We start from the raw sequence: 17,272 nt of genomic DNA on the forward strand, positions 1-17,272 counted from the left end.
GTTCCGTGAAGAACTGCGCCATGGTAGCTTACAGCGCCAGCCAACGTGACTCGAACGTTTTCGTTTCGCTCGTTTAAACCAATCGGTATAACGATTACGTCGAAATATTTTTTTGATCCGCGGCGGCTTTGAAAAGTTTGTCATTCTATATGCGCACGGTCTCGCCCTGATTCGTGGTCGACTGGAGCTTGGACTGTTGTGTACCGGCTGGCTGTTCGTGGATATTTACATAGCCCTGAAGCTAGCAATGTTGTCCCCGGACAGTGGCCTATCCCAATCGCAAGCGTCCGTGTCTTCCAAAATTGGTGGTGCGTGGGTACGCGAGTACTGAACGACTATTACGAAGAAACTTACGCCGACGTAAACAATGGTCAGCTGCTGATGGCCGCCGATGTGTTCTAAATATAGCGTAACTGACATTTAATAGAATTTTTTTTTAGATGATTGTAGGCAAACTTATGAGGAATCGTGTATTACATTTTCAAATATTAAATTTAAATATAAACTTTTTTATGAATTTCTAACTCAATACCCTGTATTGGGTACAATTGTAAAATTTTTTTTCTATATTTACACAACATGTGGAAATAAAGATTCAATACACACATCATTTTAAAGGTAATAACTTACCTATTACTAATTGAAAGTGTAGACGAAACAAACAATTTTGAATTTTGTTAGAAAAAAATAATTTTATGAAAACTGTTAAAATTGTACCCAGTCTCCTAAATTAAGCAAATTATTAAGTTAATTATACGACAAAACTATTTATTAAATGTCGAGTTTAAAACGTAAGTCGTCCAGTGTGCCAGTGTGTACCAGTGTCAGTGTCATTTTAACCACAAAAATACTTTACGGGAATATTTATCTTGTCCTGTAGAAACAACCAAATTTGATAGATTTTTTTTAACTAATAGAGGGTTAGGTAGTTAATATTATACAATTTATAGGTTACATTGAACTCTGTTTATTATTATTTTAATTTCAAACCTTATAATACCTATCTATATGTATTATTCTATGTCTTTAAGAATAAGAAATTTTAAGCTTTTTTTTATAAATTATTTTATACCATCTGTTACGTAACATGTAGTTATCACGATTGTTATCATTCTTATGTAGTATTAGGTGACTATGTATATAAAATAGTAATCATATTTGTAATGTAGGCCAGGGAAGCAAATGTGCTGAGGCAGTTAAATTGTAATGGTGGCAGGGACCAGCCTGGCTAATCAGAGAAACCAGCTGGCCACCTTCAACACTACCAATTCTCACATCCATACCTGAAGAACGGGACACAAATATACAAGTATCGTTACCCACCGTGTTAGTAACGGATTTATTATTACATCATTCTAATTTAGAACGTTCATTAAGAGTTACATCTTATGTGTTCCGTTTCATAAGAAACTGCCAGTCACCTACACTTCATCGAAAGATAGGACTCGTCAGTGTCGGTGAACGGAAACAGGCACTTTACTTTTGGATAAAATATGTCCAACAAATTGAATTTTCAGTCGAGAAAGACTGCCTACATCGACAGGTTCCTGTGAAGAAGACTAGCGCACTCAGCAGCCTGAATCCGCGTATGGACAGCGACGGTATACTAAGAGTTGGCGGCCGACTAGATCGCTCCACGCTTTCTTACGAGCAAAAGCATCTAATTATTTTGCCAAAGACTTATCATCTCACTGAGTTAATCATACGCCAAACACATTGTCACAATTTACATTCAAGTCTAAACGTCACTATGTCCATCTTGCGCCAAACGTATTGGATAATACATGCCAGAAATACTATCAAGCGAATCATACACCAATGCATTAGCTGTCATCGTTTTCGATCGATTCATAGTCAACAACTCATGGCGGATCTTCCATCATCGCGTGTAACTATCTCACCTCCATTTACACGCTGTGGGATTGACTACACGGGTCCATTCATCACTCGCCTACCATCAGGACGCACCCGGACCACTTTCAAGAGCTATCCGGCTTTATTTGTGTGTTTCACCACAAAGGCTGTCCATTTGGAGACCGTAAGCAACCTGACTACTCAAGTGTTCATTGCAGCTTTGCGACGCTTCGTCTCTCGTCGTGGATATCCATCTACCATTCTGAGTGACAATGGCACTAATTCTGTGGGTGCGCAAAACACGCTACGTGAAGTTTATGAGTTCTTAAAACGCACCGAGTCCATGGTACAAATTAATGCCTTTTGTTTGCCACATGATATCCATTGGGAATTTATTCCACCAGCCACACTCCACTTTGGAGGGTTATGGGAGGCCAATATCAAATCATGTAAGTCCATTTTCAAAAGGATTACTGGCATTCAGGTGTACACTCAAGAAGAACTGTGCACATTATTTACTCAGATAGAGGCAATTATGAATTCCAGACCTCTATGTGCGCTGTCCACTGACAGCAACGACTGCGATACTCTAACATCTGGGCATTTTTTGATCGGACGGGCTCTAACAGCTCTTCCAAGTGAAGACTACTCTACCACTCAGCCCAACAGGCTGACTAGATGGAATCTTCTGCAACAACAGCAACAGCGTTTCTGGAAGTTGTGGTCTTCGGACTACTTATTAACACTGCAACACCGTCAAAAATGGAGAACACCTCAACAGGAATTTCAAGTCGGGGATCTTGTTGTCCTAAAAAATTAAAACACACCACCAAACCATTGGCCCTTAGCACGAATCACTGCTGTACACCCAAGTGCACACGATCACTTGGTACGTGTTGTCACGGTCAAGACCCAAACCTCCACTTAAACCAGACCGATCACCAAGATCATCCGACTCCCACTTCCGTCAGAGGCTGAGCCACATGTTGTTCCTATTGCCTAAATATGTATTAAGTAAATTATTTTGTTTATAAGGGAATAATTCTCCACTGTTATGTATTTTATACTTATATGTTATATTTTTTTTTATATTTTTATGACTTATATTGTAATTCTTCCTTTTGAGACTGTCGCTTAAGGCGGGCGGTGTTACGTAACATGTAGTTATCACGATTGTTATCATTCTTATCATTGTAAGGTTATGTACAAATGTCGCAACTTTGTTTTTTTTTTTGCTTGATATGCACAACCACATTTTTGCTCAAATAAAATATACAGTCCACACACGATGAACAAAACCGATGACTTTATTCTTTTTTTCATCAACACCATCATTTGAAATGAAATAAAAATCAGAGTTTAATGGTGCCTGTAGAAAATCTTTTTCTCTCAGATACAAAAAAAAAACGTTTCAAAATCTGACAATTCTACAATAGGACCAATGCCTGAAAATGTTTCCTGTGAATTCATTTTTTTGTTGATATAATAATACACCATAAACTCCCTCCCAACTCCTAAATAGTTATCGGGCAGTAGATTAATGGAATGTTATTTTATGATTAAGATGGCAATTAAAATATAAAATATAATTTTCAATTTTTTTAGTATTGCTGACAATTTGAAAAACCTGCAGCACTATAGCGAATTCGATTTATGCATTATAAAATATATTTACTACATGCAGTGACTGTATATATAGGTATTAAGTCAAATTAAAAGGGTAAATATTTCCTGCGTGAACATTGATTACCTATTATATACCCGTACCTATGTATTATATTATACAAACCTATACCTTCCTATACTATCAAACTACTTTGAATTTTGTTGATAATTTGTTGTGATTGATCACGCGTGAGAGTTGTACAATATATACCACCGAGTCCCGTGAGTTGTATAATATATTATCTACCTATAACCATCGTTACGTGTAAACTTCTACGAGTAGGATCGATTATAGACTCGATGGCTTACGTTATATCTACTATATTATAGTAGTAGAGACATATATAAAATTATATATTATTATATTATATTATATTGTGGCCAAACTCCGGTTTTACAACCCTCAGCACGATCGATTGTCTGTTGTCGTATTGTTTGTTTAGCCGTTTAGCGTTTTAAAAATCACACCCGACATGCACGTAACACGCGCACACACGTATGCAATGTATAATAATATATTGTATATACACTCAGGGCCCGGATTTAAATGCTCCAAAAGCCGTCGAAATGTGTGCTCTAAAAAGTGGCTGAAATTGTATTTTACCGGAATAATGCCCTTAAAAATTTACATATAAAATAATTATTTTTTCAATGCAATGTTATATTAGGTTCACCTAATTTAAAACGTCCAATCAATTTAAAATAATTTACTAAACATTTATTGAAAAAAAAAATTTGAAATTTGATTAAAAGTTCAGAGTGTTTATTAATATTATAATCACGGCTTATACAAATTTTACTATTAGATAGATGTTTTCCCCTGTATAGGCCTAGGTGGGTAAATAGTTAAAAGTAGAATTTTTGGACCAAAAGGATATTACCCCACCTCCCTCCCTACTTGAAGACTAGTCAAAGCCATTAGTTAAGTCGTATATAATACCTATAAGCAGTCCTGTAAAGTATTTAAGTAAAAGTATTTGAGTAAAAGTATTCAAATACTTTTTTTAAGTATTGAATAACTTTTTAAATACTTTCAGCATGAAGTATTTTGAATGGTATTTTAAATATTTTTTTTGTATTGAATAATTTGGTTTTTATTTCGAACATTTTATTTTTATTCGAAATAATTGGTTGGACAAATAATATTGTCAACTACAATAATAGAATAATAGTTTTATTTAATATTCTGTATTTCTGTGCTAGCCGAAGCCCAAAGATTTCTGAAAACCAGATTTCTAAAAAAAGTTATTGAATATTGAATAACAATATTCCCTTATTTAAAACTATTAGATAACTATTAGATTACCTACTTCCTATCTGTTTATATAACGATAATTAGAAACCCACTCAAAAAACCAAAAGTATTTGAAAAGTATCTTAAATACTTAAAAAAAATGTATTTGAGTATTTACTCAAGTACTTTTTAAAAGTATTCTCTACAGGACTGCTTATAAGTATAAAAATGCATTTAAACTAACAAAATTACCGAAAAATGCAAAATAAAAGTTTCACTGTTGCATGAAGTATCTGTTTCATGAAACAAATTATGTTCTTGTAAAGCATTGATGACCCAAAAAATGATGCACTTTGATACACAAGAAAATTTAAGTAAAATGAAGAATAAAAAAAACAGATTTGATCATAATATTATTAAATATTTATAATTTATTGTAATAAAATATCATACCAAACTTGTTCACTCGTTGGCAATGCGGCCAAATGTAATACTGATCCTCAGAACAAAAATAAGAGAATAATGCGGGCCCGTGGTCTACCTACGTCATCCAATATCCATAATCGAAAATTTTTTGCGCAATTCTATAAGTCAAGAACGTTTCGTGGCATTTCCATACTGAACATAGGAAGGAGAAGAATTTCCGAGATAGATGCAGAGATAATCATTGACGACTTTTCAAACGCAAAAGTGAGGAAAAAACAATTTTGTTAGATAAATTACAAATGTGTTGATATTATACTATAATACTATTTTTATGTAGCAATTATACAATTACATATTTTTGTTTAGATAGCTTAATATAATAATTTATTTAAATTTTGCATATTTAGGCCCAAAATTAAGATTTGCACATCAGCCCCAAAATGTGTAGTTGCACTGTCCAAGCCATCCTCGAATCGTCAAAACTAGTCAAGTATTTTTTGATTTTATAAGCCTCTGTCATAAACTATGCATTCTACAATATAATATAACAGCTGTTGTTATAACCGTGGCTTATAATCTAATACGACCAGTCCGGGATCCCAAATAATATGTGTGCAAAATTTGGTGCCAATTGGTGAAAAATTGTGGATGTTCATAATCCATTGCTTCATTTAGTTTCACTACGAATTTATAATTAGTCTTGAGTCTTGACAATTAAATTATTTATTTTTAGATTATGAGCTTAGCAAATGAATGTTTTGTATGTAAAATACGATATATTACGATATTTGCAATGCTAACGGTTTTTAATTATTAAATTTGGTTATTTATACATGTAGGTAAGTATATGCGAGGATGACACACCGTCTCCGCTCAGAATAGTTTTTCGTTTGCACTGATTTATCATCGAATTCAAATCAAACACAGCCATTACGATGACATACTCGACAAATACTGTACAGAACTTGTCCATCTTTTTTAAATATGGTTTTTAGGCATGGAATTCTGAAATACGTAAGCATATAGTGCATACTAAAAATAAATACTAAATTCTTAACTTGGATTTTGAAATTAAAAATTTACTCAAAGTAAAATAAAAGTTATTATAACTATACATTAAATATGAACGCTTAAAGTCGAACGAGTAACCTATGTATAGGAGGACCTTAGGTCCTCCTAACCTAACCTAATCTATTATAAAGTATAACAGTCTAACACTACTCAATAGGTATATAACATTAAAGTAACGATGATAAATATATTTTTATTATGCGAAAATATCGCGTAGGTACATATATTACTTTTATAAACAACTGAGATCATAATTATTTATTATCGTTAATATTTATTTTTGGTCTGTGGGCAATGCGTATAGAATTTTAATAATCTGATGTTTTTCAGTTTTTTTTTTAAACTAAATTACATTTTTAATTGTAATTTTGGAGTCATACTAATATACTATACAAAACAAATATCATATTATTATGAATAATAGTATAATATCTATATCCAAAATGCTAAATAACGTAATTCAATTTTTTTCAAATGTTTAAAATATTAATCACAGATAAATTATTTTTTCTACATTAATATTGTATATAATATACCGTATATTATATTGTATTTGTTTTGGGATAAAGCTGTGTCTCTAATTTCTTTGTGGAGACACAAATGTGGCGTCTTAAAGATTTTTATAAACAAAAATATAATAGATGTATATTTTTACTATAAAATGTAAAAAAAACCCCAAAGAAACACTCACAGAGAAACATGTTTACAGGTCGTTTTAATCACATTAACTAACGAATTAAAAAAAAAAAGAACATTAGAATATTTAATATTAACTAAACAATAGTGTATATAATGTTCATTATTGCACGTCATAAGCCGATCTTATGTATTAAAATACTATGTATAATATATTATTATAACACTAATCATTACTATATAATACAGTTTATTGTTACATAATTAATATTAAGCCTAAATAGTAAGACCCTACCGAAGTAATTAGGCCTATTATAAAATAACGTTTTTAATAATATAATATATAATAATATATTACAAAGATGACATCGAAATTACAACCCATTCCAACATATTATATACAATATAATATATTATATGTACCCTACCACATTGATTGTCTAGCTAACAACGTTTTCGATTATACAACATAATATTAATATTAATTACATAATATAGGTATATATATTTATTCTTATAAAAGTATACACGAATTAGAAAAATACACGATATGAAATAGTTTATGGAAATAAATTGTCACGAAGCGTTTGTCCGGCGGTCTCGGCCGGTTGTGGAGTTAGAAAAAAAAAGTGATTTTTCAAAAAAAGTTTTTATCACAAAGTAGTAGACGAAGCAAAACCCTGTTCTCACTTTATATACGGTTAACCTATATAGGTATCATATTATAATCTATTTCGTTGAATGCTGCAAATCGAGAGAGAATTTTTTTGAACAGAGCGGGTAAAGAAAATAGGTTCAACAAGAAAATTTACATTCTTCATACATAATATTTTACACATATACGTCATGCGTACACACATATTATACATAATACACATGCAATACACTAGTTCCTATACAAATATTACAATTGATTACAAACAATAATAGTAATAATAATAATAAATAATAATAATGATAATAAATAATATTATTACGGTTTACATTATATAATCTAACAATACGATTTATTATATCGGTGAAATGTTGTGCAGTTGCTTATCAATCTCGCACGAGTACGTTGTGTGATTGCGTTTCAGGAAATGGTAAAGTTGTTTGAACGTGGGCCTTAGGTTTTGATCGCGCTTCCAGCATTGGCACATGAGCTCGTAAATCTCGGTGGGGCACAGGTTAGGTTTGGGTAGTAGTACCTGGAAACACAAGTTATTCGATAATTTAACCATCGGAAACTAAATACCTAATATATTATAATATCGTACATTCGTACTACATACCATAGGTACATAATATTTTATTGTGGAGTAATAATGATTACCTATTGATTATATTAGCTAGGTAGGTACGCTAGGTATAATAACTAAAAAGTACAATTGGAATCGTCCGGAAATATGATTTATTTCTTTCATATTCACAGTGTATCAAAAAGACCTGACTAAGCCGGTGCCGGCAGTGATTTGCCAAAATTAATTATTAAAAAGTGGTGTTTTCACAATAATTGTTTTTTATTACTCAATAAAATTATTTTAGTGTATATTATTGAAAAGCAAAATGCGATTATTCAACACCAGTTTCTTAAAAATGCATTATTAATACATACAATATTAGAGTGACAGGTTTATTAATTATAACTGACAATACGCGTCTCGATAATTTTAATAACTATGGAGTAGAGTAACTATCTGCAGAATAATATTTATTATTTTTAATCAATTTTATTTTATTTAATAGAGATTTAGTTTTCTAACAGAATACTTACGATTTTTGGACTTTTCTAATAAAATGTATATAGTTTTGAGTGTTATTAAGACTTGACATTTTAATCCATGGCCACGGTTGTCATTATTTAATATTATTATAATATATTAATTTAACTACAGTAAGCCAAGCTCTCTTCAGAACCACCTTCAAACGAAATGATTTATCATTGTTTTAAAATTTAAACACACTCATTTCAGTCGCTTTACTCAACTTTCGAATCCCACCAGAAACCCTTTTTAGTTTATAAACACATTTAGTATACCCGTATAGTTATATAGATATAACTTTGATGTCGTATATACGTGTCGGTGAATAATAATAATAATAGATAAAAACTAAACATTGTATATATAACATCCAAATATTTTTTTTATTTTCTAAGCCTGGACCTTTTCACTGCAGGTTATCGGTTTATCACTATAACAGTATCCCTCTTACACGGCAGGTTCCGGTCCTCAAAGTTTTTTTTTTTGAGGGGGGGGGGGGTACACGTAAAACACAGACTAATATAATAAACGTATATTAAAAGAAATAAATGAAGGGCGTTCAATACGCCTATGTGCCTGCACACTTCCACGAACACTCTCACATGCCCGTCGTAATAAACCGAATGTGATATAGAAAATAAAACTAAAATTGGATTAAGATGTTTTATATACTCTGTACCAAAAAAAAAAATATATATAGATATGTATACAAATGAGACGAGGCGAATGAGCGAGTAAGATGTTATTTAAATTCCATAAACATTTCGATAGAGTAGGTACTGGAACGGACTATTATAGCACCCAAATAGTTTATAATTTTTCTCTATGAACATGTTGTCTGTACTTACACTTATTATATTATGAAAAGGATAATTACTTCAGTACAATGATTATATTTTATACAATATATTAAACATTTATTTTTATACATTATACCTGATAATGATATCATCCGTTTTACCATTTATAGCTCTCGCTGTTTCAGCGGTATAAGACGTAATATAAATGTTAGTAATTTCGGGTATTTATGTAATAATAACTGTAGTGTCGTGTGCTGATGGTGTAAGCATATAGTGCATACACAGTGTATATTTTAGTCACCGGTTTAGACTCACTTGTAGCTCTCCTCCGTAGTACATCTGCTCAGCATTGTGTATGACCTGCTCGTTGGTGAGGTGCGGGAATGGTTTATCTCTGGCCATGTTCAACAGTTCCCACATTGTTACGGCAAATGACCATACCGTGCTCGGACACGTGTATCGATCCTATTTGGAGAAAAAAAAATATAAGTATGAAATTATTCTTACAATCGCAACTAAGTGTAACTATAGACACGGGTACACAGGTGCTGCTTGATAATATCCGACCATCTACCTGAGACCTCCCATTTTCTCAAAAAAAAAAATAAAAATAATAATAATAATATTAACAATTCACTATAGTGGGAATAATATTATAATATTATGTTATATGCCACAATAATAAAGTATGAGCCAGAAAAATTTGATTGAAAAAGTTACGTAATGTAATTATAAGCAATTATTTTAGTTAATGCACTACTGAAGCACTTAAAACTTCAAAAGTACAACAAACGCGAAATCAAATTTGTATTCATACATTCGTTTTGCTATTTAAATCAAACACTACGGTAAGAAAACAATTTTCTATGAAGCACCTGCCTACTACAAGAAATGCCATATAGTTACGTATTTATATACTTAGAAAGCATTGCTCGAACGAAATCTTTGTTGAAATTTATTCGAGACTGAATGATATTTATGTATAATAATATATTGTTAAATTCATTTTTAGTTTTAGAATATTAAACCCGACGATTGGCACATAGTACAGTTGTACATTTAATAGTTACACATAATAGTTCATATTTGATACAGGATATACCTACTTATAATAAGAATAAAAAAATTGTGTAGGTAGTTATCTAAAAGTTTTAAGGTAAAAACAAAAATATAATACCAAGATATTTTATTCTTATATACCTACTCTAGGATATTTTCCAGGTATTTACAAGCTGCGCGTATTAGTTTTATATGTTTTTTGTTTTATCATCGATATTGCAGTTTTTAGTTGGAGTGTTTAGAGATGATGAATAAACGAGTTATAACAATAGTCATCATCATCATTTATAACGCATATTTATGCTCTATACACAATCATAATACCAATTAATTATTATATGTAATATTACCAGTAGTATGCTTTCCCATGGAAGCCATCGAATTGGTGCTGGAGGTCTATTTCCGATTTCACTATAGTCCTTTTTGTAAGCCGGATTGCACACTGCCACGTCAGCCACTTTGATCGAATAGCCTCTCGAAACCAGACAGTTTCTGTTTTCCGGGTAAACAATAACAATAGACATTAAACGGATTGCGGTCATAATATTATATTGTATTCATACAAACATCAATATCATGTCTAATTGAAGCGCATGATAACAATTAACAATATTTTAAAAGGTTTGTAAGAAAAACGACTTCAGCTTACCTGGCCGCCAAATCTTTGTGCACCACGTTCTTGGATTCCAGATACTTCATGGCCGATGCGATTTGAGTGGCCATGAACATTAGCGTCGTATACCTACAGAAAAAAATAACCACACTTTAGAACGTGAAAAGTCGTTTTTTTATTTAAAACTGTGTCAAAAATACAATGGTTTACACCATTAATGCTGTTATTAACTGTTCAAAGGTTGCGATTTTTTTTTTACCTTCAAGTAACCATCGATAATATAATTTGTGGCAAAAATATGTTTTAACGGAATATTTCAATATTTGCATTGCAAAGATCGTCAAATACTCCATATTCTAAATATTTTTCGTTAATTATTATATATTATTTGGAATTTGGCAAATTAACCACTTAACTTATTAGATAATTTACTACAGAACATTCCAGCGAATAATCTGATTCTATTAATTATAATAGGTACAAATTGAGCGTTATTTTGTGTATATTTATTTAAATTTTAGGAAATGCGTAGCATTTTAGGCATACATAAGAATTAGCAAAACTAATTTCAAAGTCTAAATAATTATATTTTAAAAAAAATTGCTAATAATTTACTAATAATTCATCTGTTTTATTTATTATAATAAACGCTAAACGGCATTTTATATAACAACAATAATAAGTTTTAGAAGGTATGAAACATACCACTGCATTTTATTAACATCAATATAGGTACCATAAAAGCTGGTGGTATACTAATTTTACGTTTACGTTTGATTTAAATTAAAATGATAATGAAAATAACTACACATTTGTATAGTCTATAATTTACTATGTATGTTCATGTATAGAAGAAAAATTGAATAGACGTTATCATAAGTATTCAGAAACAAAACACATTCAACCATCGATTTAAACATTTTTAAATATTTAAACATGAGACAAAGTTTCTGATGAAAACGAAATAGAAAATGTGATGCGTTTTTAACTGTTGTACGACGGGGACGCCACGGAGGAACAGTTCTTTAGGCGTTGTTCAGGAGAAAAAGCCATTATATAGTTGAGAAAAATGATGCGTTTGAAAAATTTTAATACACCACAACGAATCAAAGTTTAAATTTAAAAATAATTGCCATGTTACAAAAATCGCTCGAAGCAATGGGATTTTATATGGATGCCAAAAATTAATCATTTTTTTTTAACGGTCCCTACATTTTTTTATATATATTATAGACGGAGACAAAATTAAACTGTTTTTGATGAATATATAAGTAATAATTAATAATATAACTAATAACATTATAAAATAATTAAAGACTATTTTCCAAGAATTTCGTCTTAGATGCATGTTTAAATTTTAATTATTTAGGTCCCACAAGTTGCATCGTATACTATTTTTAATTAGTACCTATAACAATAAAATTCTTATTCGTTATCCATACGATATCCATATAAAAGCGAGAACTTTGGAATATGTTCATATAGGGATAATAGGACCAACGAACTTTTTTTTGCACTAACGATTGGTTTTAGGTTTTCAGTGATATGAAAAAAACTGATTCACAAATTACAAAAGTTTTTGAAAGTATTAAACTTCTATTTCATACATTCATTTGAGTAATATGTTCATTATTATTACGAAATTAACAAACACGATGAAACTACTATGCAAGAAGAATTCAAATTTGCATGTAAGTGTGCTTTAGGACTTTAAATTAAAAATAAAATTTAAATAACACGTTATAAACGTTTTTTATTGTTATATTATATTGATAAAAATTCTGAATTTATATTGAATTATGTACGAGTATCTACTTAATGCATATATGCCTAAAGAGTAATGGGATATTTTATATATTATACATTTTTAATTATTATTACAATTTAAAATTATGGGTATTATACAAATAGTAAACAATAAATTAAAAATTTTTAGTATTTTTTCAAAATATTATATATTAATAAATTTCTAACTAATAAATGATATAATATATTATATACACAATACATGTTTTATACACGAATAGATATAAAAAAAAACGTGGAAACGATAATAATAGTGTAATGATATTATATGTATTTATAGAACATAATATTATCATATCAATGTGTTAAATGAATACTGATAAATACAGGGCAGGCGATTGACTTACGTGAGCGCAGAATGCGTCCTCAACACTATGACCAGGTCGCCAAGCTCAGCCGGGTACTCAGTGATCAACCACGGTGGAGACTCGTTAGCACACACTCCAAACACGCGCACTAAGTTCGGATCGAGCAGGCTGCACAGGAACTTGACTTCCCTGGTCGAGTCGGAGTTGCAAGTCTTGGCCGCCACGCGTCCGTTGTCCGTCAAGCGGACGTCCATTGTCGTCTCGCACACGGCCACCTCCCCAAGGTGCGAGCCGCCCAGCTTACTGACCACGTTCAAACAGTACCGTGGTATCTGCACAATGTCCGCTTCCCGGCACTTGTACACTTGGCCCATGCTGGGACTAATGTTCCACGACACCGAAGGGGGCGCCATCTGAAAGCAACCGTATGGTATAGACTATAATATAGAGTATACAGGGATAGGATTTCAAATTTAAGTTGGTACGATTCACGAATGGCCAAATCCTAATTTAAATATAGGAAAAGAAAAACAATATTAAATGGACTATGCGATTCGGAAACACAATAATGATAACACACGGATTTCTAATGGCAAAGATAGAACTTCAATTATTATGCAAAAACTGCGAGGATCATCTTGACCGAACATAATATGTTTTATAACAACACATAATATAAACCGTATTTGTACGGTTTATTAATATTTAAAATAGTATGGGTATAGATTGTTTGTATAAATTAATTTTCAGATAAAAATATGAAATCCCGAATATCATAATTGTGTTTGGTTTAAATAACAATAACTACCTAACTCAAACGAGAAATATATATATGTATGTATATCACAAATATAATTTTTTATAGGTATATATATTGGTATATTATAATGTCAATAATCCGGTATTGTAATAATATGTATAAATTTTAATGCATTTCATAAAAATGTTATAATACCAGCACAAAAATCATCAGGTATTTCGGTATAATATATTATATTTTGTATGTAATAATTACTTTATCCATGCGACAGTGAATTAAAATCAATACCGAACGCATATTATTTCACGTGCTTGTGTTTAATGCAAATGAAACGATAAAATGATTAATCGATAACTATACAGTATACAGTAGTGAATAGTGATGGTCTAGATAGTAAACACTGTATTTTCATTAAACTGATTATAATTTAGTCACTATATTTTAGTGGCAGAATGTGAATTAAAATTTGGCTTTAAAATCAGTTTCAATATTAAAGCCCATGTATATTCTACTTTATTTCATAATTTTTATATTGCATAGTAATTTATTTTCGGGTGAGGGTAAGCCTGTTAGGGAAAGGCCAGTAAAGCCATACAAAATAAAAAAACTTATTTGTGCTGCCTAGAACTGATATTTTCTTTCGTTTCGTATAATACAACAAACATCATTTGATCTAGAAATAATTATGTTCAATGAAATACCTACATATCAATTAGCTAGTTCATATTGTTATTAATCCCTACTTACACAACGCAAAATATGAAATAATATTATTGTTATTACACGACGCATAAAATTTCTATGTAGTATACCTATATAATGATGCATAATACCAGAAATAATTTCATCGTAGTAAACATAGTATATTGATACAAATCATTAAGATATATAATATGTAAACAGATATAAAAACAGTTATATACCAATGCATGTCTTATTATTTATTTATTTATGTTACTTATTTTTTTCCATAAAAATAAAATTGTTTCACCATACAATTAGTTCTGTGCCTAGTATAAATCATGTAGGTAAATTGCTTTTAGTAAGCAGTATTAAATACAGAAAGGTAATAATTTGTGGAAGCTAAATGTTATTAGTTTGTTCGAGGAATTATGTGTTCAAAAAAATAATATAGATTAAAATTTCATCCCATCAATTACGTCTTTATTGCTACATAGTTTCAATCCGTTCTTTCGATAATATAATAGGCAGGCATCTAATATCAGAAACATAATTTGTTTCGTTATTATTGAATGGGGATGCCTTTTCTACGAAAAATATAACTCGATACTTTTCATAGCAAAGGAATAGTAATGGAGGTATATAGACTATATAACTGTATACTAGGTAATAGGTATATAATATAGATGTCGTCCTTTGTCATTTATATACGTATAAATATTATATCGTGGGCGTTCAATCAGCTATTACTTGAGTTTTTTTTTATTTTAAATGTAATGTCGTAAACTCGTACTGTATTATTTCTGAAACGGTGGCACGATCTCCGAACAAATAATATGATAAAAAAAAAAACAATAATGAAATACGAACTACGTAAGTATCAACTGATATTTGAAAAAAATATATTTTAATTCCAACAGTCGACCATCGACGGACAGGTATAACCGTAGACCTTTTACCTTTTACCGGTTCTCTTCACGTTTCCACCTTGTCAAGATAGGTGGCGATTTTCGGTTACCGAGTAACTTTACTCTGACACGGTGAAAAAACATATATAATATTATATATACATACACACTATGTATTTATACGAAACGGACTGCATCACTGCACCATATAAATGTATATTATGGTGGGCCGGTCTATATAAGTAAAATGTCTACAACAAACCGGCAGCAAAAGCTGCGCACTGCGAGTACACGAATTCTGCGCATACTACGGTACTGGTTCGGGTGGGTTAAGTGTTTACTTACTCTGTGCTTTTCGCGGGGTGCCGTGTGAAACCTTTTCCTGGTCGCCGGTAAGTCGGTGGCGGTGCTGCACTGGAGGTGTTTGGGCCGAATTGGGGCGTCAACTTGAACCGGCACAGGTGGCGGCGGTGGTTGGCTCTGCAGGCTTCGGTAGTGCAGCGAAGTGACGCTGTCCCTTGTCGAATATTCGGCGGCACGGACGTCGGTGTCCAGACTGCTGAGTGATCCGCGTTCCGAGTCGCTGCGACAAAACTCTTTTCCGGAAATCGTACTCCTCGCGTCTACAACCGAAACGGGCGTCGTTAATGCCTTATTTTAGGTTAGGTTAGGTATTCATTCGAGTTTTTTTTTTTACCTCGAGCTCCACCTACCGTAAACTAGTAAAAATTGTTTATCAAATTTCGCCCCTTTTCAATGATAACAATCTCAAGTTTCACTAGATATTAATTGTCTAACAAATGTGATATTTTTTTCATGCACACGATGTGGCGGTGGGAAGGATTTACGAGATTTTTTAAATGAAATGATTCAAGTTAGGATAGGTTAATTTGTATTATTTTTTAATATCGTTATGGTTTAATATTATCTTCTGTTTAAAGCTGTATGCCCTTGGACCTATGAAAATACATTTGTTCACTCTGTCCTCACGCGCAGCACGTGGTATTCAGAATAGAATAATCCCGAATGGTCTCATATAAACCCGAGCAGATTTTGTTGTGTTCTGATTCAAATCCGTTTATTCCACGTACCGATAATAATCGTATTCAAAAGCACGATACAATAGTTCATGCGGACTTATACTTTATTTACCTGTCGATTTACCTACACAGAACAAACAAACGAGAGGAGTTTTCTCGGGGAGAATTAATTATTATATTGTTTCCAAAATACGAGTGGCTTTGTTTAATTCTAAAGTTTTACGCGCAGTAGTAGGTACACGTATTAGTGTGTTTATGTATCTTTGAAATATTATTTTGATGTTATATATAATATTATATATAAAATAATAATGACGTGTGATGTTGGAAGATCACGTTTGTGATTAATTATTATACTGCACTCACTGTCGAGCGAACTCATTGTTCTCATATATAGTTTTAGGGAGAAAAAGACCCTTATGCACACAATAATCGGATACTACGGAAATAGATAACGGCGGTTTATATTTTTTTAGTCGGTTAAACGGAGATAAACATTTCGAGAGAAACAAAAAAAAATTGTTCAGAATATTATGTTGTAAATATTATATTATTATTATTATGAGAGTCGATTTTTTTCAATTTGTACGGTTGTATGCATAGTATTTGTAATTCTTTAGAATTACGACTCATAAATACACAACTGGGCAAAATATTTCCATCTTC

The 17,272-nt window shown here is 31.5% G+C and overlaps 2 protein-coding genes across 2 annotated transcripts in view; one reads left to right on the top strand and one right to left on the bottom strand.

Annotated features, from left to right (window-relative positions):
• The first annotated feature begins 247 nt into the window (after positions 1-247).
• On the top strand, positions 248-2,674 carry LOC103310445. The gene is made up of 2 exons (XM_008188747.1): positions 248-316; positions 1,217-2,674. Exons 1-2 carry the CDS (start codon positions 248-250, stop codon positions 2,672-2,674), a joined length of 1,527 nt encoding a protein of 508 aa, XP_008186969.1.
• A 4,272-nt stretch (positions 2,675-6,946) lies between these two features.
• Positions 6,947-17,272, bottom strand: part of LOC100571057 (discoidin domain-containing receptor 2) — a 163,227-nt gene continuing 152,901 nt past the window's right edge. The window contains exons 12-17 of the mRNA XM_003247137.4: positions 15,912-16,189; positions 13,257-13,630; positions 11,140-11,232; positions 10,841-10,982; positions 9,747-9,896; positions 6,947-8,076 (exon numbers count right to left, since the gene is read on the bottom strand). Coding sequence (XP_003247185.1) covers positions 7,897-8,076; positions 9,747-9,896; positions 10,841-10,982; positions 11,140-11,232; positions 13,257-13,630; positions 15,912-16,189 — 1,217 coding nt within the window. The 3' untranslated portion in view covers positions 6,947-7,896. The remainder of the gene's footprint in view (positions 8,077-9,746; positions 9,897-10,840; positions 10,983-11,139; positions 11,233-13,256; positions 13,631-15,911; positions 16,190-17,272) is intronic.

The sequence above is a fragment of the Acyrthosiphon pisum genome, chromosome A1, assembly GCF_005508785.2.
Source record: "Acyrthosiphon pisum isolate AL4f chromosome A1, pea_aphid_22Mar2018_4r6ur, whole genome shotgun sequence".
In the NCBI taxonomy this organism is placed as follows: domain Eukaryota; kingdom Metazoa; phylum Arthropoda; class Insecta; order Hemiptera; family Aphididae; genus Acyrthosiphon; species Acyrthosiphon pisum.

What these genes read in the sequence shown, in the direction of transcription:
- LOC103310445 (XM_008188747.1), top strand. Translation starts at nt 248, where the DNA reads ATGTTGTCCCCGGACAGTGGCCTATCCCAATCGCAAGCGTCCGTGTCT. An exon ending in CCAAAATTGGTGGTGCGTGG is followed by an intron (nt 317 to 1,216) that starts GTACGCGAGTAC and finishes TAATGGTGGCAG; the next exon opens with GGACCAGCCTGGCTAATCAG.